This window comes from Papio anubis, chromosome 9 (assembly GCF_008728515.1).
Source record: "Papio anubis isolate 15944 chromosome 9, Panubis1.0, whole genome shotgun sequence".
Lineage (NCBI taxonomy): Eukaryota > Metazoa > Chordata > Mammalia > Primates > Cercopithecidae > Papio > Papio anubis.
This window is the reverse complement of record NC_044984.1, coordinates 115,912,029-115,933,956: the sequence shown is the minus strand read 5'-3', so window position 1 is coordinate 115,933,956 and position 21,928 is coordinate 115,912,029. Positions and strand designations below refer to the sequence as shown.

The following is a 21,928-nucleotide window of genomic DNA, read 5'->3' as shown; positions in this document are numbered from 1 at the left end:
AGGTGAAGAAGGCTGGGAGGGCTTTCCTGGCTGTGTGTCGTCAACTTGGGATGGTGGGGAAGGGCAGGGGACCTGTGGAAGGAAGGCCAGTGGGGCTGGAACAGAGGCAGTGAATGCAGGGTGGGTGCGGGGTGGGCCGAGCAGAACAGAGGGGCTGCATTTCCTGTAAGAACAGCTGGAATCCTCTCCAAGATTTTGAGCAGAGAGAAATGTGTTCAGGTTTGCATTCTGCAGGTCCTCCTGTTGCCATGGGGATTGGAGGGTGTGGGGGCACGTGAACATGAGGAGGCCATGGCATGGTGTGGAATTGGGAGTGACGGGCAGGGAGAGGGGAGGGGATGAGGGTCCAACCGGACATGGATTTAGGAATGCAAAAAAGACTGCATTGGGTGACATAGGTTTCAGTTTCATAATTAATGCCTACCTTGCCTTCCTGAGATACTCAGCATATTCTGCACTTTATTGAAAGATTCCTTTAAATAGTAAGCTCTATTAATATATTTAGGATCCTATCTAATTACCAAAAAAAAAAAAATGAGGCTCACACACTCCCAGTTTTTTTTTAACGGTTGTCTGTCACCGTGCACACACTGCCAGTTTTCTAGGACCATTTGTCTCGGGGTTGAATTGTGTGGCAAATAGATCTACAGATCTATTCGATGGCCGTCAGTGGCCATGGGAACTGGTTAGAGGATTTGAACCTCGTTAGGAAGGAAATTGTCATCTTGGAAATAGTCCATTTGTTTTGCTGAAAAGAATACCGATTTCAGTTAATAAGCAGGGTAAAAAATCCCACCATGATGAAGTCCTCTGGGATCATAGAACAGTTCCGTGGAATTTAATTAAAATGACATTGTTTCTAGAAATCACGGAGCTTTCATGCTGGAGGCCCTGAAGGGTAGAGATGGCTGTCAGCAGGGAAGGACTGCAGTAGGGAAGAGAGAGGTGACACAGACACACGACTGCTTCCCCACCCGGCTCCAGGACTTTTGGTGATGGGCTTAGGATTTTATTTATTTATTTATTTTTATTTTTTTAGAGGGAGTCTCACTCTGTTGCCCAGGCTAGAGTGCGGTGACATGATCTCGGCTCACTGCAACCTCTGCCTTGCCTCTGGGGTTCAAGCGATCCTCCTACCTCAGCCTCCCAAGTAGCGGGGATTACAGGCGTCTGCCACCACACCCAGCTAATTTTTGTATTTTCAGTAGAGTCAGGGTTTCACCATGTTGGCCAGGCTGGTCTCAAACTCCTGACCTCAGATGATCTGCCCACCTTGGCCTCCCAAAGTGCTGGGATTACAGGCGTGAGCCACCACACCTGGCCGATTTTTTTTTTTTTTTTTGGGGGGGACGGAGACTCGCTGTGTTGCCCAGGTTGGAGTGCAGTGGTGCGATCTCAGCTTACTGCAACCTTCGCCTCCTAGGTTCAAGCAATTCTCCTGCCTCAGCCTCCCGAGTAGCTGGGACTACAGGTGTGCACCACCACACCTGGCTAATGTTTGTATTTTTAGTAGAGACGGGGTTTCACCATGTTGGCCAGACTGGTCTTGAACTCCTGACCTCAGGTGATCCACAAGCCTTGGCTTCCCAAAGTGCTGGGATTACAGGTGTGAGCCACCATGCCTGGCCAGGAATCTTTTTGTTTACTTGTTTTTTATTTTTTAGAGACAGAGTCTTGCTTTGTTGCCCAGGCTGCAGTGCCGTGCATAATCCTAGCTTACTGCAGCCTCAGACTCCCAGGACTCCTCCTACCTCAGCCCCCTGAGTAGCTAGGACTATAGGTGTGTACCTGGCTTTTTTTTTTTTTTTTTTTCCGAGACAGGGTCTCTCTCTGTTGCCCAGGCTGGAGTGCAGTGGCGCGTTTGTGGGTCGCTGCAACTTCCTCCTCCTAGGCTCAAGCAGTCCTCCCCTCTCAGCCTCTTGAGCAGCTGAGACCATAGGCACACACTACCACGCCTGGCTAATTTAGTTAGATATGGGGTTTTGCCATGTTGCCCAGGCTGGTCTTGACCTCCTGGACTCAAGTGGTCCACCCACCTTGGCCTCCCAAAGTGCTGGGATTACAGAATGGGTTGTGCCACTACTCCTGGCCTAATTTTGTGTGGTTTTTTTTTAGACGGAGTTTTGCTCTGTCGCCAGGCTGGAGTGCAGTGGCATGATCTCGACTCACTGTAACCTCCGATTCCCTGGTTAAGTGATTCTCCTGCCTAAGCCTCCTGAGTAGCTGGGATTACAGGCACACGCCACCATGCCCAGCTACTTTTTGTATTTTTAGTAGAGATAGGGTTTCACCATGTTGGCCAGGATGGTCTCAATCTCCTGAACTCGTGATCTGCCCACCTTGGCCTCCCAAAGTGCTAGGATTACAGGCATGAGCCACCGTGCCTGGCTGATATTTTTAAAAATTAAAAAAAATTTTTTTAATTTGTAGAGATGGCAGTGGGGGAATCTCTCTGTGTTGCCCAGGCTGGTCTTGAACTCCTGGCCTCAAGTGATCCAGATTGTTGCAAATATGGATGTGCGCCACTGCCCAGATGGCTTAGGATTCAATGTTTTTCTTTTCTTTTCTTTTCTTTTTTTTTTTGTTTTTGAGAAAGAGTTTCACTCTGTCACCCAGGCTGGAGTGCGGTGGTGAGATCTCAGCTTACCGTAACCTCCACCTCTGGGGTTCAAGCGATTCTCCTGTATCAGCCTCCCAAGTAGCTGGGATTACAGGCTCCTGCCATTACGCCCAGCTAATTTTTATGTTTTTGGTAGAGATAGGGGTTTTGCCATGTTGGCCAGGCTGGTCTCGAACTCCTGACCTCAAGTGATCCACCTGCCTCAGCCTCCCAAAGTGCTGGGATTACAGGTGTGACCCAGTGCGCCCAGCCTCAGTGATTTTCACCTGAGATACTTAAAAAGTGGTAGGAGTGATAGGAGTCGAGTGGGGGTAGTTGCACCTTCACGGAGACAGAAGATTTGCAAGGAGTTATGTTATTCTATTAGTTCTCTTATGTGCAAGACATGATTCTATGTAGTAGTGGGTGGACTTCAGTGCATAAAGCCAAGTCCCATTCTCGTGGAGCGTACATTGTTGTGGGAAAAGAGACAGGAAAGCAAATGAGGGATAATTTAGGAGGTGTAATGGTCATGGAGAAACATAAAGCAGGAAAAAGGATTGGGCTGAATGAAAGCTGAAGACAAGGTGCATCTCTGCCAATGACCTTTTTCTTCATCTGTACCCTGCAGAAATGCATTGGATGTATAGAACCATTTGTCTCGGAAAATTCCTTATAACCATATAGACAGTGACTGTTATTTGGGAGTATTCCTGCATTAGTTGCTTATTGCTGCATAATTATTCTAAAACTTTAGAGCTTAAGAAAACTTTTAGCAGCTTAACATCAAACGTTATCTCACAGTTTCTGTGGTTCAGGAATCCGGGAACAACTGAGCTGGGTGGTTCTGGCTCAAGGTTTTATGAGCTTGTGTCAAGATGTAGGCCTTGGCCGTGTGCGGTGGTCACGCCTGTAATCATAGCACTTTGGGAGGCCAAGGCGGGTGGAGCGCTTGAGCCCAGGAGTTCAAGACCAGCGTGGGCAACATAGTGAGAAATGTTGTGGTGGGGCAATAATGTAGGCCTGGGCTGCAGTCAGCTGAAGGCTCTATGGGCTGGAAGATCTGCTTCCAAGGTGGTGCATCCCCATGGCTGTTGGCAGGAGGCCTCAGTTCCTTGCCACATACAGCTCTCCATAGGGCTGCTTGAGTGTCCTCATGACATGGCAGTGGGTTCCCCACAGTGAATGGTTCAAAAAACACCAAGGAGGAAGCCACAGTGCCTTTTATGACCTAATTTTGAAAGTCACGTATTGTTTGCTCCTGCCATATTCTGTTAATTAAAAGTAAATCACTAAGTCCAGCTCGTACTCAAGGGGAGGAGAATTTAGCTGTGCTTCTCTAAGGGAGGTATATCAAAGCATTTGTAGACGTGTTTCAAAGCCTCCACAGTTCCCTAGTTCTATGACACGGGCTCACCATTTTCATTTAGCACTGTTGGGTTTTGTGATAGATTCCAGAAATGGATTAGTGAGTCTCCTCCCCTCCTTTGCTCCTGTTTTGAATACAGGGTTTGTAGAAATCAAGTTTCTTGGTGGAATGAAGATATGCTGTGGTCTGATAAGCAGTAAAGGAGCTCAAAAGCCCAGCAAAATGGGGACTCCACGTAAAGCATAGGTTTGGCCCCCAGATAATTGATAATGTTGTGCGTTCTCTTCCCCATGTACTTTCTGGGGGTGGCAGGAGGAACAGGGGAAATTGCTGGGAGTGAGAACCTGACACACAGAGAAGAGGAAACAGAGGCATTGGGCTGGGCACGTTTTGGCATTTTGGGGCACATTTTGTGTACATTTTGGGGCCTCTGCTACTCTCTCACTCCAGCAAACCTTTCTTTTCTTTTCTCTTTTATCCATAGGACTCTGCTTGATAAATACAATTTCCCTCCCTCCCTTCCTCCCTCCCTCCCTCCCTTCCTTCCTTCCTTCCTTCCTTCCTTTTTTTCTTTGAGACAGGGGCTGTCTCTGTTGCCAAGGCTTCAGTGCAGTGGCATAATCACAGCTCACTGCAGCCTCAGAGTCCTGGGCTCAAGGCATCCTCCTCCCTCAGTTTCTGGAGTAGCTGGGACTACAGGTGTATGCCACTACCCCTGGCTTATTTATTTATTTATTTATTTTTTTGAGACGGAATCTCGCTCTGTCGCCCAGGCTGGAGTGCAGTGGCCGGATCTCAGCTCACTGCAAGCTCCGCCTCCCGGGTTTACACCATTCTTCTGCCTCAGCCTCCCGAGTAGCTGGGACCACAGGCGCCCGCCACCTTGCCCGGCTAGTTTTTTGTATTTTTTTTTTTTTTTTATTAGCCAGGATGGTCTCGATCTCCTGACCTCGTGATCCGCCTGTCTCGGCCTCCCAAAGTGCTGGGATTACAGGCTTGAGCCATTATTTATTTATTTATTTATTTATTTAGAGCGGAGTTTCGCTCTTGTTGCCCAGGCTGGAGTGCAATGGCATGATCTCTGCTCACTGCAACCTCCACCTCCTGGGTTCAAGTGATTCTCCTGCCTCAGCCTCCTGAGTAGCTGGGATTACAGGCATGCGCCACCATGGCTGGCTAATTTTATATTTTTAGTAGAGATGGGGTTTCTCCATGTTGGTCAGGCTGGTCTCGAACTCCCCACCTCAGGTGATCCACTTGCCTTGACCTCTCAAAGTGCTGGGATTACAAACTCAAGTCACTGCACCTGGCCCATCCTCTTGAAGGGACTGTTTCTTCTTCTACAATGTAGGGGTCCTGCCATTTCTGCCCTGCCTTCTTCCTATGCTGTGGGGGAGACAGAGCCCACAGTGGATATGGAAGAGGGTTCACAGGTGGGCAATTGTCTATGTGGCTGCATTGGAATTCTGGCATCCTCTACCTTTTTTTTTTTTTTGAGACAGAGTCTCACTCTGTTGCCCAGACTGGAGTGCCAGCGGTGTGATCTTGGCTCACTGCAATCTCTGCCTCCTGGGTTCCAGTGATTCTCCTGCCTCATCCTCCTGATTTAGCTGGGACTACAGGCGTGCACCACCACACCTGGCTAATTTTTTGTGTTTTTTTAGTAGAGACAGGGTTTCACCATGTTGGCCAGGCTGGTCTTGAACTACTGACCTCAAGTGATCTGCCCACCTCGGCCTCCCAAAATGCTGGGATTGTAGGTGTCAGCCACTGCACCCGGCCCTCATCCTCTACTTTTCAATCAACCCTCCTTCACATCTGTATAGGGTTTTATGTCTACATTGCACATTGACCCTTAACCTCAAGACCTACTCTTTCATCAGCCGTGTTTGCTAGCATTATAAATGATCATCACTGTGTAAAATGTCAGATGGGGAAACTGACCTGGCACAGGGAGGATCCTGTAGGCCATGCACTAGACCCCAGGCCTTTGGATTCCTGACTTTTTCTCTCAACTGCTCTACCTTTAAAAGAGGAACAAAGAAAGCCAGCATTCCTGTATATTGTATGGACCAAGGCACTGTGATTGACACTTGGCATGCATATCTCAATACTGGAGGCAGGGGTTACTATCCTCATTTTATAGACAAGGAAACTGAGGTTCATAGTGGTTCAATGCAGGTAATGGGTGAGTACAAGGTAGTAGGGTTAGGCGAGGTGCGGTGGCTCACGTCTGTAATCTCAGCACTTTAGGAGGTCCCAGTGGGTGGATTGCTTGAGGCCAGGAGTTCAAGACCAGTCTGGCCAACACAGCAAAACCCCGTCTGTACTAAAAATACAAAAATCAGCCGAGTATAGTGTTGTGGCCCTGGAGTGCTACTTGGGAAGCTGAGGCTTGAACTCGGGAGACGGAGGTTGCAGTGAGCTGAGATCATGCCACTGCGCTCCAGCTTGGGCAAAAGAGCAAGACTCTGTCTCAAGAAACAAGCAAAAAAACGCATTAGGGGCCGGTGAGGCTTGTGGATAACTGAGAAATTCCTTTAAAAGTAAAAAAAAAACCTCTGGCCAAACCAAGTGCTTCTGGGGCCTGGTGCGGCCCATGAAGACACCAGTTAGAGGCCCCTGGTTAGCGGGACTCTGAGTTCAGAAAGGTGGAAGACCAGTCCAATGTCACAGAGCCCAGTGGAGTAATTATAGGGTTGCTGCAGGGTGCTACGGTTACACCGATGAATCGGATATGGTCCCTGCCATCAAGGAGCTGAGGCATTTGTGACTAAAAATATAATTATCTCATTTGGATAGCCTGGTCCAGCCATCAGGACTGGACCTAGCTCATTTAACACCACATCCTTTTCTTTCTTTCCTTCTCTCTTTCTGTCTTCCTCTCTTCCTTTCGTTCCTTTCGTTCCTTTCTTTCGAGAGGGTCTCCTATGTCACCCAGGCTGGAGTGCAGTGGCACAGTCATGATTCATGGCAGCCTCGACCTCGTGAGCTGAAGCAATCCTCCCACCCCAGCCTCGCTGGTAGCAGGGACTACAGGCGGGCACCATTATGTTGGTTGTCTTAAGGGTGAAACGAGATCACGCATGTAAACAGCTATTATTATTATTAGCACTTGGTAATTAGAACCTATTAATTAATATTGCTCAGTAGTCCCTGTGGCTGGGCTTTGGAGAAAGAATGGAGAGGCTGGAATCTGCCCCTGCAAAGGCCATGAGACCATCACCAGCCCCCTTGTGGTTTGGAAGAAGGGTGTGGGACAGGCTGGGAGGAGGGCGGAGACTCTGGTGACCTGGAGAGTAGGACTTGTGATTTGAGCAGGATGACCACCTGCAGCTGGAGGTTAGTGGTGGGGTTTGGCTGTAACCTCTGGACTCCTCCTAGAGTTGGGGTGTGTCAGGTAGACCTAATAGGGGGAAGGCTGAGGGAGTGGGAGACAGGCTGCCTGGGTGAGCACTGCCTCTGATAGGCTGGAGACCCAAACTGGAGGCTGGACCCGAACTCGAGGCTGGAGTCACAAGCCTTCCTGTTCTTACCTGAAAACAGGAAGAATCCTGGAATGACTTTCTAGGGTTGTTGTGAAGTTTGGATTAAGTAATCCAGGTACCATAGTTTGGATGATGCGGTGAATATGTATTTTATCTCAAAGGATTCTCTCAACCATGCTATGATGTGGGGTACATAGTCACTAAACCACCAGGCAGGGGAAGGGGTGGTAAAATAACATCTTAGAACGCAGAGTTGAACTTCAGTGCCGAGCAGTAAGGATGCTGCTCAGAGAGGGGAAATGAATTGCCTAAAGTCACACAGCGCGTGGGCCTTGAGGTCAGGGCCGCTTCCCCCTTCTCAGCGCTGCCCACTCTCCCCCACGGCCCCTAGCTCGGGTCCTTTCTATGGCTGTGTCTGGAGGGGCCCATCTTAGGAAGGTGGCTTTGCTGGCCGTCACCCGCTGTGGAACACGGGGCACAGGGGGGTGGGGAGAGCTGGCCCTACACCCCCACCGGCCGGGCGAGGGGCGTCTCCTGGTGCTGGCCCGCGCTGCTTCCCCGTCGCCCCGCGGCCTCCCTCCGCCTCCCTGGCGGCCCGGCGCCGCGGGTGTTCAGTTTCAGCGCGGGCATGAGCGCAGGCAGTGCCGGGCTCACCGCGGAAGGAAGGCAGCGAGTGGGGGCCCCGCGTCCTCGTCCTCGGCCGGGGCCTGGCAGCGCCGTGGAGGGGGCTCGGCTAGCGTTGCCGCCAGGAGCGGGGCCGGGCGCGCGTCGAGCCTCCGCCGCCGAAGGGGACACCCGGGAGCCGAAGGGGACGCCCGGGAGCCGCCGCCGCCGCCGCCGAGGGTAACCGCGGGCCGCGCTGCCCGGGCGCCCCCTCCTTTGTGGCGCTGCGAGGGGCGGGTGTGGGTGGCCTCCCGCCCGCGGGCTACAGGGCCGGCGTCGCGGAGCGGCTCTTTGTGTCTCCCTGGGTCGGGTGCGAGTGTGCGGCGCGCTCTTGGCACCTCCCGCGCCCTTCGGGTGCCAGCGTTCCAGGGCCCCTCCCGGCCTTTTCTCCACGGGAGGCCTCCCGAGCCACCGGGGGAGTTAAGCCAAGTTGGAGGGAAAAAGGTGGGGCGGGGTCGCCCCGCCTCCGCAGCCCCCAGGCAGCGCCCCAAAGTTGGTGCTGCAGGTGCAGCGACCCTCCTGCCGCCCTCCTCCCCGCTGGCCCGGCCCTGGCAGGCGGGAATTCCCAAAGGCTCGGTTCGGGGGCTCCCGATGATCTGCCGCCAACTTGGAGGGTGCCTTGCTGCACAGAAGCCACCTGAGCTGGGGGCGGCCGGGGGCGGCTGAGGCCCAGGCGGAAGCCGGGCTAGCCGGCTGGCCGTGGGGAGAGCTTAGCGGCCGTGGCACTGAGCCGGGGTGCCCATGTGACTGCGGTGTGCTTGGGAAGAGGAAGCTGCAGAGGTCAGTGCAAAGGCGTCACGCCAGAGCGAGCGAGCAAGCCAGCCAGGGGGGAGTCCCGGAGCCAACGCGGGACGGGAGCGGGGGTGGCCTGCCCGCCGCAGGGGCCGGACAAAGCCGCGCTGTCCCAGCCACCCTGGCTCCCCTAATGCCTGCGATGGCAGGGTGGGAGGGGCGGCCAGGCTTGGCGGCCAGGAAATGAGGGACACCGGGAGGAGGGGCCTCTCCAGGAGAGGCAGGTCTGGAAGAGGCGGCCCCAGCTCCCCTAGGGGCCTCTGGATGCTGGAGGGTGACCCAGAGGGCAGATCAGACACAGACTCAACTTGGAGAACTTTCCCTGCACACTGCAGCCAGCTTGCAGCGATTCTTTTCTGCACGTGCTGGGGAGGTCACGGTTGCGGGGAGCTGGAGGATGGCAGGGTGGGGGTGACCTGGTTAGCCAGGCAGCCTTGGGGCCTGCAGCCCAAGAGGCGAGCTCCTGTCCTCTCCTCTCTGCTGTGGGTACCCGCGGGCATCCAGCTGCCGACAAGAGAAGCACGTTCTCCGGGCTCCGCCCCGCACATACTTAGATTGTTTTCCGTAGACTGTGTTCAGCTGAGGCCTGGAGGGGGTGGAAACCAAGGGTAGATTAAAAAAAGAAAAAACAGAAAACAAAAACCCCAAGTCGAAAAGATGGTTTTAGGGAAATGAGGACTAATATTTTGAAGTGGTGCTTAGAGAGAAGAGGCCAGTGTGGTCCGTGGGGGTGGGGTGGGTGAGGGCTTCAGGACCCCCCCTTTCCTTGGAGAGAAGAGGATCACCCAGGCCTTCAGGCGGGGACCCCGCTGGGCCCAGCCGGCCTACAGGTGAGGACGGTGTGGAGCCCAGCGTCGGCACTTTGACCACCCCATTGCCAGCTCCGCAGCCCGCGCCTGTCTTCGTGACAGCCTGCGTCCTGTGCTGTCAACTACACCCCTCCGATGGGGTTGCTAGGCAGCGGGGCTCTGATGTACTGGAAGGCCTTCTGATTTGTCAGCCTCCTGCAGACACATGGTTAAGGCTCCTTCCAGCCTATGGGGAGGAGGGACGCGGGCACGCCGCCTGCATACTGCTGAGCCCCCGGTCCACCTGAAAGCGAGGTGCAAAAGGCAGCCAGAGGGAGGGGGCACCTGGAGCCCTCCTCCTTCTAACCAGCTCAGCCCCACTCCCCGCATTATCTCCACTCGTGCCGGCGGGCTGTTGGCTCCTCCCTGTCCGTCCCCGCCCCATTTCTTCCCTCTTCCCCAAACCATGGAAAGGCAAAGTGCAGCGGGGAAAAGAGGTCAGTGGGGTAAGCATGTGTTGCGGGCTCCCGAGGTGCCAAGGTGCGTGGGCGTGAGTGGTGGGGAGGCTGCCCATCCATGCCACCCGGGGATCTTGTGGGAAGGGGCAAGTGGCAGGGAGGGGTCCCTGGCACCGTCATCTGCCAGGCCTGGACTTGGAAGCCTTCTCTGTGTCCCCTCCTCCTTAAGCTCTGCCCCACTCCTAGGAGGGCAGCCGTTGGGGGAGGAGGGGAGCCCTGGGTGTTTCTGCAAGGAAGGGTGGGCTCTCCAGCCCTCCATAGCACTGAGAGGGGATGGCTGCTGGCCAGTTCCTGCTTCCCCTGGATGCACTCCCCCGCCCCAGCCTCCAAGGTCCAAGTTCTTCCTCCTCCTCTCCCTCTGTGCGTGGCCACCACCCCCAATTTAATTTCTCTTAAATTCTTTACTTGTTTATAACAGCCTTACTGAGACATAATTCACAGACCATTCACCCATGTGAAAGTGTACAATTCAACGGATTTTAGTATGTTCACAGAGTTTTGCAACCACAGTTAATTTTAGAACATTTTCATCACCCCAGAATGAAACCCTGTACCCATTAGCAGTCATTCCCCATTGTCCTGCCCCCCAGCCCCTGACACCCACTAATCTGCTTTCTGTCTCTATAGATTTGTCTACTCTGCACATTTTGTGTACGTGAGACCAGACACCGCGTGGTCTTTTGGGGCTGGAACCCCCCCTTACTTTTCTAGCTGCATTGCTTACTTGGCAATCAATTGCAGTTTTGTTTTTTGTGTGTGGTTTTGTTTTGATCATTTAACTTTTCCTGTGCATTGCTTCTTTAGGAGTGTCCCATAGTTAGGGGCAGGGGTCTTCTGCATTCTTACGCATTTCTCTCAAGGCCAGAGCTGGCTCGGGGCTGGACCTCTGGTTGAATGAATGAGGAGATGAATGGGGACTGGTAATTGGCAAGCTGTGCAGGTGGTATACAGCTGAATTCCAGGGGGCCCAGCTGCTACAAAGGGGGCTGGCAGCTTGGGAGAACTGTAGGTATCCAAGTTGTGAAGGAGCAGAGAGGAAGCCTCTAACTGGGGGAGGGCAGAGGCAGGGCAAGGGTAGGAAAAAACCAGTGTTAGGAACCTGTAAAGTAGCCTGTGGGTTGCCACTTCTCCAAAGAACCTGAAAACAAGCGTATCGCTCCCAGCCTCTGGGGTAGGTAGGCGACCAGTGCTTGAGATTTGTCACCTGATCACAGGGGCTTCCCCCGTGGGGAACTCCGATTACATTTGGATTTTTAAAGAAGAAAAAAAGAAAATTCCCCAGCGTCAGCGTTTATAAAAGGGCGCCAGTTCAGGACCTCTGAAGTCCTTTGCTTACCTCTTGTGATTTAGATCTTGACTTGTGTTCTGTCTCCCTGCCACTGTGCTGCAGGTACTGTCTGATGAGCGTGAAAGGTTGTTTCACCGACTTCCACATCGACTTTGGAGGCACTTCCGTTTGGTACCATGTTTTCCGGGGTGGGAAGGTGAGTTTCAGTTGCCTTTAACTTTCTATGCATCTCCAGCTGTTTATGTGGGGAGAGGGTCACTTACCTTTCCCCCTCCTCCCACCTCCCTCCTCCGGACAGCCCTGCCCCAGGAGTACTTTCAGGATTAAATTTTTTTTTTTTTTCAGATGAAGTCTTGCTCTGTTGCCCAGGCTGGAGTGCAGTGGTGCGATCTTGGCTCACTGCAAGTTCTGCCTCCCGGGTTCACGCCATTCTCCTGCCTCAGCCTCCCGAGTAGCTGAGACTACAGGCGCCTGCCACCATGCCTGGCTAATTTTTTGTAGATTTAGTAGAGATGGGGTTTCACTGTGTTAGCTGGGATGGTCTCGATCTCCTGACCTTGTGATCCGCCCGCCTTGGCCTCCCAAAGTGCTGGGATTACAGGCGTGAGCCACCACGCCAGGCTTTATTTTTATTTTTTATTTTTTATTTTTAAGAGATAGGGCCTTGCTCTGTCACCCAGGGTGGAGTGCAGTGGTGCAATCACAGCTCACTGTAGCCTCCACCTCCTGGGCTCAAGTGATCTTCCCACCTCAGCTCCCGAGTAGCTGGGACTACAGGGATACACCACCAAGCTCAACTAATTTAGGTATGTTTTGTAGAGACAGAGTTTCAGCACGTTGCGCAGGCTGTTCTCAAACTCCTGGGCTCACGTGATCCTCTCGCCTCGGCCTTCCAAAGTGCTGGGATTGTAGGCGTGGGCCATGGCTCCTGGCCCAGGGTTGCTCCTTCCCCTAGAACCACCTCCTCCTTCTGGAGGGCAAGGTCAAGTTCAGCCCTTTTACATCACATCTAGACACACATGCAGGCTCCGCTCACCCAGTCCGGTGTTCTAAGCCCCTTTGGGCCAGATTTGAAGCTTGGGTTTGGCTTGAGAACGACCAGCATTCATCTTCCCTGGCTGTCTTCTCAGCTCCTGCCCGGGGACCTTCTCACTTCAAAGTCTAGTTGGCAGCACCACCTGCCTCCAGGAACATTTTGCACTGGGGACAGAATGCTTAAGGGTGCTCCCTGTGTCTGCTTTTGTTGTGTGTCCACGTGGGGATGGAGGTGGGTGCTTCTTGAAAATACGCCTGTGCCACCCTGCTTGGCTGGGTCTGCATGTGCATTTGTTGTAACTGAATGTGTTGGAAGAAATTCTGGGAGGAAGTCAACCCACTTGATTCCAGATGTTTTTCCTCCTTCTCCAAAGTGTGCACAAGCTGCGTTTATTTACTGGGCTATTTTATCTTACAACTTAGGAAATTCCCTTCCTCTCCTTCCCCCACCTCCCAGACAAGCCTGTGGTTCTGGAGAAAGCATGTCCCACTCAGTCCAGGAAGTACTCCCATCCTGGGATTTCAGCAGGAATGGAGGTTCCCTGAAGGTGGGCACAGCCCTTCCTGCTTCCCCAGAGGCTCTTTGGACCTGGCCTTGCAGAGGGTCCAGAGAGATGGATCTGTCCATCTCTCCACACCCCGCCCCTTCTCTCGCCCCCTCTCCTTCCCCAGGCAGGTGGGACCCTTTCTCTGGATCTGGTCTGGGCCTGGGTCTCCAGCTGACTGCCTGTGTTTCCTCCCAAGATTTTTTGGCTGATTCCTCCAACGCTGCACAATTTGGCGCTGTACGAGGAGTGGGTGCTGTCAGGCAAACAGAGTGACATCTTTCTGGGAGACCGTGTGGAACGATGCCAAAGAATTGAGCTGAAGCAGGGCTACACATTTTTCATCCCTTCCGGTAGGTTCCAAGGGGCTCTCTCTGGGCTCCCTGAGTCTGCTGGGGCCTGAACCATGGTTTTAGGCCCTGGCTCTGGACCTGATGGGTTTGACAGGCCATTGGCGGTCCCAGGGGAGCCAGCCTTGGGCTGTAGGGAAAAGCCGGGCAGGTTTCCCCTCACATCCCACCTGTATCTACCACCTGCGGGCTGGAATTCTCTCTCCCTGGAGAAGGCCTTGGGCTCTCTCAGGGGAGACTTGAATGCCTGTGCAGGACTTCCTGTGGAGATTTGCATGTTCGGTAATGGGGGTGGGTTTGCCCTGAGGCAGGGTCTGGGGAAGGGCTGTGCACTGCCTCCGGTGGAATTCTGGATTGGCCACTTGGGGGCTGTGACTTCACTTCTTCATGCCTCGGTGTTCCCATCTGTAAAATAGGATTAAGATTTCCACAGGGTGGTTTTGAGGCCTGAGTGAGCTAAGACCTCCTTGCCTCCAGTTCATTGGAGATGAATTAAGGGCTTTTGGCTGGTTCCTGGCTCAGTCACTAGTGGATGTGGCTGATGACCTAGGGGTCAGGGAATTATCTTTTATGTTGCATTAATGGAAGCATTCTACCTAGGATGAGGGAGGTGATAGTCCGCTGTGTAGAGGGAGGGGGTAAGGCCACACGTAGGAGTTCTGTTTTTTTTTTGAGACGGAGACTCGCTCTGTCGCCCGGGCTGGAGTGCAGTGGCCAAATCTCAGCCCACTGCAAGCTCCGCCTCCTGGGTTTACGCCATTCTCCTGCCTCAGCCTCCCGAGTAGCTGGGACTACAGGCGCCCGCCACCTCGCCCGGCTAATTTTTTGTATTTTTTAGTGGAGACGGGGTTTCACCGTGTTAGCCAGGATGGTCTCGATCTCCTGACCTCGTGATCTGCCGGTCTCAGCCTCCCAAAGTGCTGGGATTACAGGCTTGAGCCACCGTGCCCGGCCGTGCTGTTTTTGTTTTGTTTTGTTTTGTTTTGTTTTGAGACAGTCTCGCTCTGTCACCCAGGCTGGAGTGCAGTAGTGTGATCTCGGCTCACTGCAACCTCCACCTCCCGGGTTCAAGCAATTCTCATGTCTCAGCCTCCCAAGTAGCTGGGATTACAGACATGCGCCAACATGCCCAGCTAATTTTTGTATTTTTAGTAGAGATGGGGTTTTGTCATGTTGTCCTGGCTGGTCTCCAACTCCTGGCCTCAAGGGATTCTCCCTCCTTGGCCTCCCAAAGTGCTAGGATTACAGGTGTGAGCCACCGCGCCTAGCCTATGGGAAGGAGGTTTTGTTCCTCGTGGTCATTGTACTTTGGAGGTTAAATCACCCTGAAGTGGGGTGTGGGTGGGTCTGGAGACCACATTAGGTGAGATGCGTTTGAAGGAGGAATTGGGTTGCTTTACCTGAGAAAGTGAAGGCATATAGTAACTTCAGTCAGCCAGGTGAAGGACTGTCTCCTGGAAGGAGTATGGCCGAGTGGTATTGGAATAACTTGCTCTGTTAGGTAGTGAGCTCCCTGTCACTGGAGGCATGGAAGTAGAAGGTAGATATGAATGAGTCAAGGTGATTGCAGAGAATCTACAATTGGGTGGAAGCTTGGACCAGATGATAGGAGTATCCTTTGAGGCCACTAAGATATTTCTGAGAGTTGGGCTGGAAGCTGACCTTAGGTCTGGACATCAAGCCCTAGTGGTGGTTGTAGTACCAGTTCCTGCTATGGGGATGGGGCCTGCACTTCGCTATTAGGGAGATCTGGGATTTGAAAGTGGCAGGGTTTAGTACGGGGATGACTTTGTTACCATGGCCCCAGGTCTGTCCTCAGACCTGCTTGGCTCAGGGAAGGGGCAGGCCCCTGCTTGGGATGGAAGGGATTGCACTTGATGGTCAGCGTTTATGGGGACCCCCTGGCAGATGTGGAGTGGAGACTCGGGAAGGAGGTGGTATCCTCCTTCTAAGCTGTGCTCAATCCACTCTGCAGGTGTTGCTGGATTAGCCCTGGATTCAAAGGATGGCTGGCAGGCTCTTGGCCTTACTGCTGACTCTCTTTGTGACATTAGCTGGTCTCTTCCTCTCTCTGCACCTCAGCTTTCCCATCTCTACAGTGGGGGTGGGGTGGAGCTGAACTCTGGGACACTCAAGTTCCCTCCCAACCCCGTGCTCTGAGCCTAACAGGCCTTCAGTCTCTCTGTCCAGCCCTTATGCAGAGCTGGGAGGTGGCTCATCACTTTCCCGCTGTGTGGGACGGCGTGGGTGTTGATGTTGGTGACTTAAGCAAGCTGGGGGAGGTCTTGAGAAGCCGTGGCAGCAGGGGTGTGGGCGTGGCTGTCTGTTGAAGGCAGGAAGAGGAAATGTACATTTGAGATGCTGCAAGCCGAAGTCAGTTAGGTCCTGGCAAAGACTTCTGGCCCGAAGGGTTATGCGTTGAGATACCAGGATTTTTTTTCCCTGGAGTTTTGGGAAGTACAAAAGGGACAGTTGGAATTTACCACTCTCTGAGATACAGGAGTGGGGTAGGGTGGGAGGGTGCAGCATAGTTCAGGGGTTCCCAGCCATTGATTTCATGGACCAGTGAAAAAAAACTTAGGAACAGATACAGAGTTGCCAACTTGTAATTTTGCTAAACAATGGGTATTAAGATCAACAAACCCCATGGTCTATTCTGACACTAAAAAAGTTACAAGTATAAAATGTCAGAATAAAGGATAGTACTTTAACTTTGATAGTTTTTCTCATTCTGTTTCCAACCAGTGAAAACTAAAGGACCAGAGACTGGGGGTCCACTGACCTAGATGAGTAATTTTTTTTTTTCTTTTTTTTTTTTTTTTGGAGATGGAGTCTCTGTGGCCCACGCTGGAGTGCAATGGCAGCATCTCAGCTCACTGCAAGCTCCGCCTCCTGGGTTCACACCATTCTCCTGCCTCAGCCTCCTGAGTAGCTGGGACTACAGGCGCCCGCCACCTCGCCTGGCGAATTTTTTTGTATTTTTAGTAGAGATGGGGTTCACCATGTTAGCCTGGATGGTCTCGATCTCCTGACCTCGTGATCCACTTGCCTCAGCCTCCCAAAGTGCTGAGATTACAGGTGTCAGCCACCGCTCCTGGCCTTTTTTTTTTTTTTTTTGAGATGGAGTCTTGCTCTGTTGCCAGGCTGGAGCGTGGTGGCATGATCTTGGCTCACTGCAACTTCCGCCTCCTGTGTTCAAGCGATTCTTCTGCCTCAGCTTCCCCAGTAGCTGAGATTACAGGTACACGCCACCATGCCCGGCTAATTTTTGTATTTTTAGTAGCAACGGGATTTTGCCATATTGTCCAGGCAGGTCTCGAACTGCTGGGCTCAAATGATCTGCCTGCCTTGGCCTCCCAAAATGCTGGGGTTACAGACGTGAGCCACTGTGCCCAGCCCCTAGATGAGTATTTTAGGTCTTTCCCAGGCCTGGGGATTCTCTCCAGCATTTACATGCTCTGAACCACATGCAGACACACATCTGAGATTCGTGGTACTTGACTTGTGGCTTTGCGGAGAGAGAGAGTCTTGGGAAACCCAGGAAGGGTTTGCAGCTCCCTGGATGGGAGCTTTTCCGTACTGAAGCGGAGAATCGAATTCTGGCGTTTCCCGCCTCTGACCTGAGTTTTCATCACCACAGTGTGACCTTAGGCACCTCTCCTCCTGCCACACTGACCTCACACCTCCCAGTCCGTGGTTCAGGGAGTCTTCAGTTCTCTGAAAGCTCACAGGATGCTGATGGTTTAGGAAGACTTTCATCATAAAGGGATGCTGGATTTTGTCAAATGCTCTTTCTGTGTCTATTGAGATGACCATATGATTTTTTATTTTTAATTCTGTTTATGTGGTGTATCACATTTATTGACATGTGTTTGTTAAAGCATCCCTGGTATGAAACCCACTCGATCATGGAGGGATTATCTTGTTGATATGCTGTTGGATTTAGTTAGCTAGTATTTTGTGGAGGTTTTTTGCATCTATGTTCATCAGGGATGTTGGTCTTTAGTTTTCTTTTTTTGTTATGTCTTTTCCTGGTTTGGGTATTAGGGTGATACTGGCTTCATAGAATGATTTAGGGAGGATTCTTTCTTTCCCTCTCTTTTGGAATAGTGTCAACAGGATCGGTACCAAGTCATCTTTGTTTTGTTTTGGTTTTTTGAGACAGAGTTTCACTCTTGTCGCCCAAGCTGGAGTGCAGTGGCACGATCTCGGCTCACTGTAACCTCCGCCTCCCAGGTTCAAGTGATTCTCCAGCCATAGACTCCCAAGTAGCTGGGATTACAGGCATGTGCCGCCATGCCTGGCTAATTTTTGTATTTTTAGTAGAGATGGGGTTTCATCATGTTGCCCAGGCTGGTCTCGAACTGACCTCAGCTGATCCGCCCATCTTGCAAAGTCATCTTTGAATGTCTGACAGAATTCAGCTATGAATGTAAGGAAGACATTTATTTATTTATTTATTATTTTTTCATTTTTTTGAGACAGAATCTCACCCTGTCGCTTAGGCTGGAGTGCAGTGGGCATGATCTCGACTCACTGCAACCTCCACCTCCCAAGTTTAAGCGATTCTCGTGCCTCAGCCTCCTGAGTAGCTGGGATTACAAGTGTATGCTACCGGGCCCGGCTAATTTTTGTATTTTTAGTAGAGACAGGGTTTTTCCATGTTGGTCAACCTGGTCTCAAATTCCTGGCCTCAAGTGATCCTGCTGCCTCAGCCTCCCAAAGTGCTGGGATTACAGGCATGAGTCACCGCGCTCGGCTGCCAAGGAAGATTTTAAATGGCGCTATGCTTCAGGCTTTATTCCTAGGTAATCTAGGAGAGCTGCCTGGAAGAGGAAGACTGTTGAAGGTGACTGAGGAGTAGAATGACCTGGAGAAAGGGGTTTGAGCTTGCCCTGCTGAGCTGGCCATACCTTGATGAGGCAGAGGAGGTGAGAATACAGCGTCAGGGTCAGGACATCAAGGCCACAGTCAGCAGTGCCTAGGGGTCACCAGGTGTTAGCGTTATTATTAGCAGTCAGGAAAGCTGGAGGTGGAAGTTACCCCCGGGGAACAGGAGATTGGAAACTTTTAAGTACCTGGGGTGAACCAGGTGATGTCTTTTTCCTCCAACTCAACCTGGCCTATGGCAGCATCCTGGCCACATTGGCGGGCTCGGCCTCCCCACTCTGACTGTGCCAGCCTGGGTGAGCTATAGTTAACAGTTATAAGCAATGAACATTTACAAATTTTATTTTATTTTATTGAGTCAGGGTCTTACTCTGTTGCCCAGGCTGGAGGAGCATGGCTTGATCCAGTGAACATTTTATGTACATTATTTATCTTCTCTGCAAGCATTTATGGAAAAATTTAATATTCTCCACCTATTTAAAAAAAAATTTTTTTGGCTCAAGCCTGTAATCCCAGCACTTTGGGAGGCCGAAGGGTGGATCACTTCAGGTCAGGAGATCGAGACCATCCTTACAATATGGTGAAACCCCCTCGGCCTCTACTAAAATACAAAAACTAGGCCACGCAGGGCGGGTGCCTGTAGTCCCAGCTACCGGAGGGCTGGGAGGCGGGAGAACATGGAACCCGGGAGGCGGAGTTTTGCAGAGCTGAGATCGCTACTTCACTGCACTCCAGCCTGGCGACAGAGCCGGTGACTCCGGCCTCAAAAAAAAAAAAAAAAAAAAAAATTTTTTTAGGCCAGGCGCAGGCTCAAGTGCCATGTAATCCCAGCACTTGGGAGGCCAAGGCGGCAGATGACGAGAGGTCAGAGATCGAGACCATCCTGGCTAACATGGTGAACCCTGTCTCTACTAAAAATAAAAATATATATATATTAGCCAGGTGTGGTGGCGGGTGCCTGTAGTCTCTAGATACCTCTCGGAGGCCGAGGAGGAGAACATGGAACCCGTGGGAGGCAGAGCTTGCAGTGAGTTTGTGATTGTGCCACTGCACTCCAGGCCTGGGTGGACAGGAGCAAAAGACTCTGTCTCAAAAAAAGAGAGAAAAAAAATTTAATTTTTGTGACAGAGTTTTGCTTTCATTGCCCAGGCTGGAGTACAATGGCACGATCTCACGATCTCAGCTCACTGCAACCTCTGCCTCCCGGGTTCAAGCGATTCTCCTGCCTCAGCCTCCTTAGTAGCTGGGATCACAAGCATGCGCCACCATGCCCAGCTAATTTTTGTAGTTTTAGTAGAAATGGGGTTTTACTGTGTTTCCCAGGCTAGTCTTGAACGCCTGACCTCAGGTGATCTGCCCATCTCAGCCTCCCCAAGTGCTGGGATTACAGGTGTGAGCCACTGTGCCAGGCTAAGAAAAAATTTAAATTTTGTTTTAGAGACAGGGTCTTGCTCTTTTGCCCAGGCTGGAGTGCAATGGTGTGATCACAGCTCATTGCAGCCTTGCCTTGACCTCCTGGGCTTAAACAATCATCCTATCCCAGCCTGTAGAGTAGCTGGGACTACAGGCATGTGACACCATTTTTTTTTAAACAAATACAGAAAATACCTAAGGCCTAAGATCTCACAGTGACCAGGTCAGAGTAAGAACCCAGGTGTGCCTACTTTCAAAACACACATTCCTAAGTATACCTACCTTGAACCCCAGTAGCTTGGGAGTCAGGAGACTTGGGATCTGGGCCTCCTTTTTGACTCTGTGACTATGTGTGAACTATTTGCTCATTTAACGAACTTCTTTTTTTTTTCCCTGAAGCGGAGTCTTGCTCTGTCACCCAGGCTGGAGTGCAATGGCACGATACAGCGAAACTCTGTCTTTTGAAACTCTGTCTCAAAAAAAACAAAAACCAACAAAACAACAACAAAAGAAATATCTCCATTTTTAAACGTGGGGTGGTGTGAAGTAATTGGCCCCTGATCCCAACTATGAGGTCCTTGAAGGGAGAGGCTATCCTCACTTCATCTCAGCAGCCACAGGGCCGTTCCTGATCCTGGCCTGGTGCAGGGAGTTCACTGATGTCAGTGAAGGAAGCCAGGGTCCGATTGGGTTGTGGGCATCTGTGAGGTGCCCCGTGTCGAGTTCTGAGACCTCTGTGTTTATTCCTGCCAAAATCGCAGAGGTGGAGGCAGATGTGGGTGGGGCCTTTGGATTCTGAGTCCTGAGCGTCTTGGTTGTGCGTGAGACTCCACGTGCCCCCGCTGCCCTTCTTGGACCCCCTCAGGTCCCAGAGAATGTGCTGCTTTGTGGATCACTGGCTTCCCATCCATGGCCGCATCTGTCCCTGGTTGCTTGGCCTGAATAGCCTCTGTTTATTGCCTTCATATTGTCGATGACTCTGGCTGGAAGCTGGAGGCAGATGCCAGCGTCCCCAGCCCAGGCAGCAGCCCGGGAACACCGGCTCTCATGCTTCCTGGGCTGTCAAGAGGCCATCAGGGGCGGTACGGATGGGCCCACGAACGCTGTTATTTCCACGCCTCCTTCCCGAGGGAGGCGTGTGGGTAATGAAGCAGATGTGAGCAGAGCTGGGGGAGGGACGTGGTGGTGGCTAATCCAGGGGTGGCTGCCTGACCCACCCTTGAGGCCCTGCTGGGAAGGGGAGTGGGTAGAAGCTTCTAGAATCCCTTGAGCGTCTGGGCGTGCAGATCCCCTGCCCCCTCCTTGCAGCAGCAGCCTCTTCTGTGTTCCTCTTTGCTCACGCATCAGGGCAACAGATGTAAGTCAGGTGTGTCGGCCTCTGCACCTGCCAGGAGAATAGGGAGAGTCCAGGGCTGGTAAAGATGGATGCACGTGGGCACCATCCTCTACCAGAGCCCTCATGATCGACTGAGACGACCACAGATACCAATGCCAGTTGCTTATATGGGTTCAGGACTTGCTCAGCAAGTTCCCCAGAAGGGAGGGGAGTGGAGGGGACAGGCTGGAATCCCAGCCCCTGGACTTGGGCTTTCTGCAGAGAGGGAGGTGGACTTGTGAGGCCGTATAAGACGCACCTGCATCTTATACGCACCATCCTCGTTGCCTGCACAACTAGGAAATGTTGCCAGGATAATGGGGCTGACGACAGTAACAACATTCAATAGCATGGTTCCACTTGGTGGAAACATGGAAATGTTGAGGTCAGCCTGCAGGCAGCAGAGGCAGGAGACTGAAGTGGATGTGGAGACAGAGGCTCTTTCAGGGCGGCAGCCATGCTCCTGTGCAGAGGAGGGTGAAGGCGGTGGGGTGGGAAGCTGGGGAGCTCGACAGCCACTTGCAACTGCACACCTGGTCAGCACAGCAGCTGTCTTTCATGGCCCACGCCAGAGGCTCTGGAAGCCAGGCACAGAATGAGGTTCCCTAAAGCAAAGCCCTCGTGCTTTTACTGGGCAGCACAGGGCTCCTGGTGACGAGCTTTGCCTTGCTCTCCCCTGAGGATGGCCAGCTCTGTTCCATGCGTTGCCCTGGTGGGGAGAGCCAGCCGCTGAGTGTCCATTGCAGATGCCAGCAGTGGCCTCACAGTCTGTGCTGTCTTCCAGGCGGGGGAGTGTTGCTCCCAGCAGCGGTGAC

The 21,928-nt window shown here is 52.3% G+C and overlaps 1 protein-coding gene across 16 annotated transcripts in view; it reads left to right on the top strand.

The window, feature by feature from the left end:
• The window catches only part of KDM2B (lysine demethylase 2B), a 153,570-nt gene that overhangs the window by 36,111 nt on the left and 95,531 nt on the right, over positions 1-21,928 (top strand). For 11 of the 16 annotated variants that reach the window (XM_031650834.1, XM_021923049.2, XM_031650831.1 and 8 more), the window contains exons 7-8: positions 11,608-11,701; positions 13,285-13,438. In XM_031650834.1, the coding sequence (XP_031506694.1) occupies positions 11,608-11,701; positions 13,285-13,438 (248 nt within the window). Of the gene's footprint in view, positions 1-5,681; positions 8,300-8,354; positions 8,900-8,940; positions 9,742-9,780; positions 10,206-11,607; positions 11,702-13,284; positions 13,439-21,928 lie in introns of those variants that run through there. The other 5 variants (XM_021923044.2, XM_021923047.2, XM_021923048.2 and 2 more) reach the window with 5 other exon arrangements.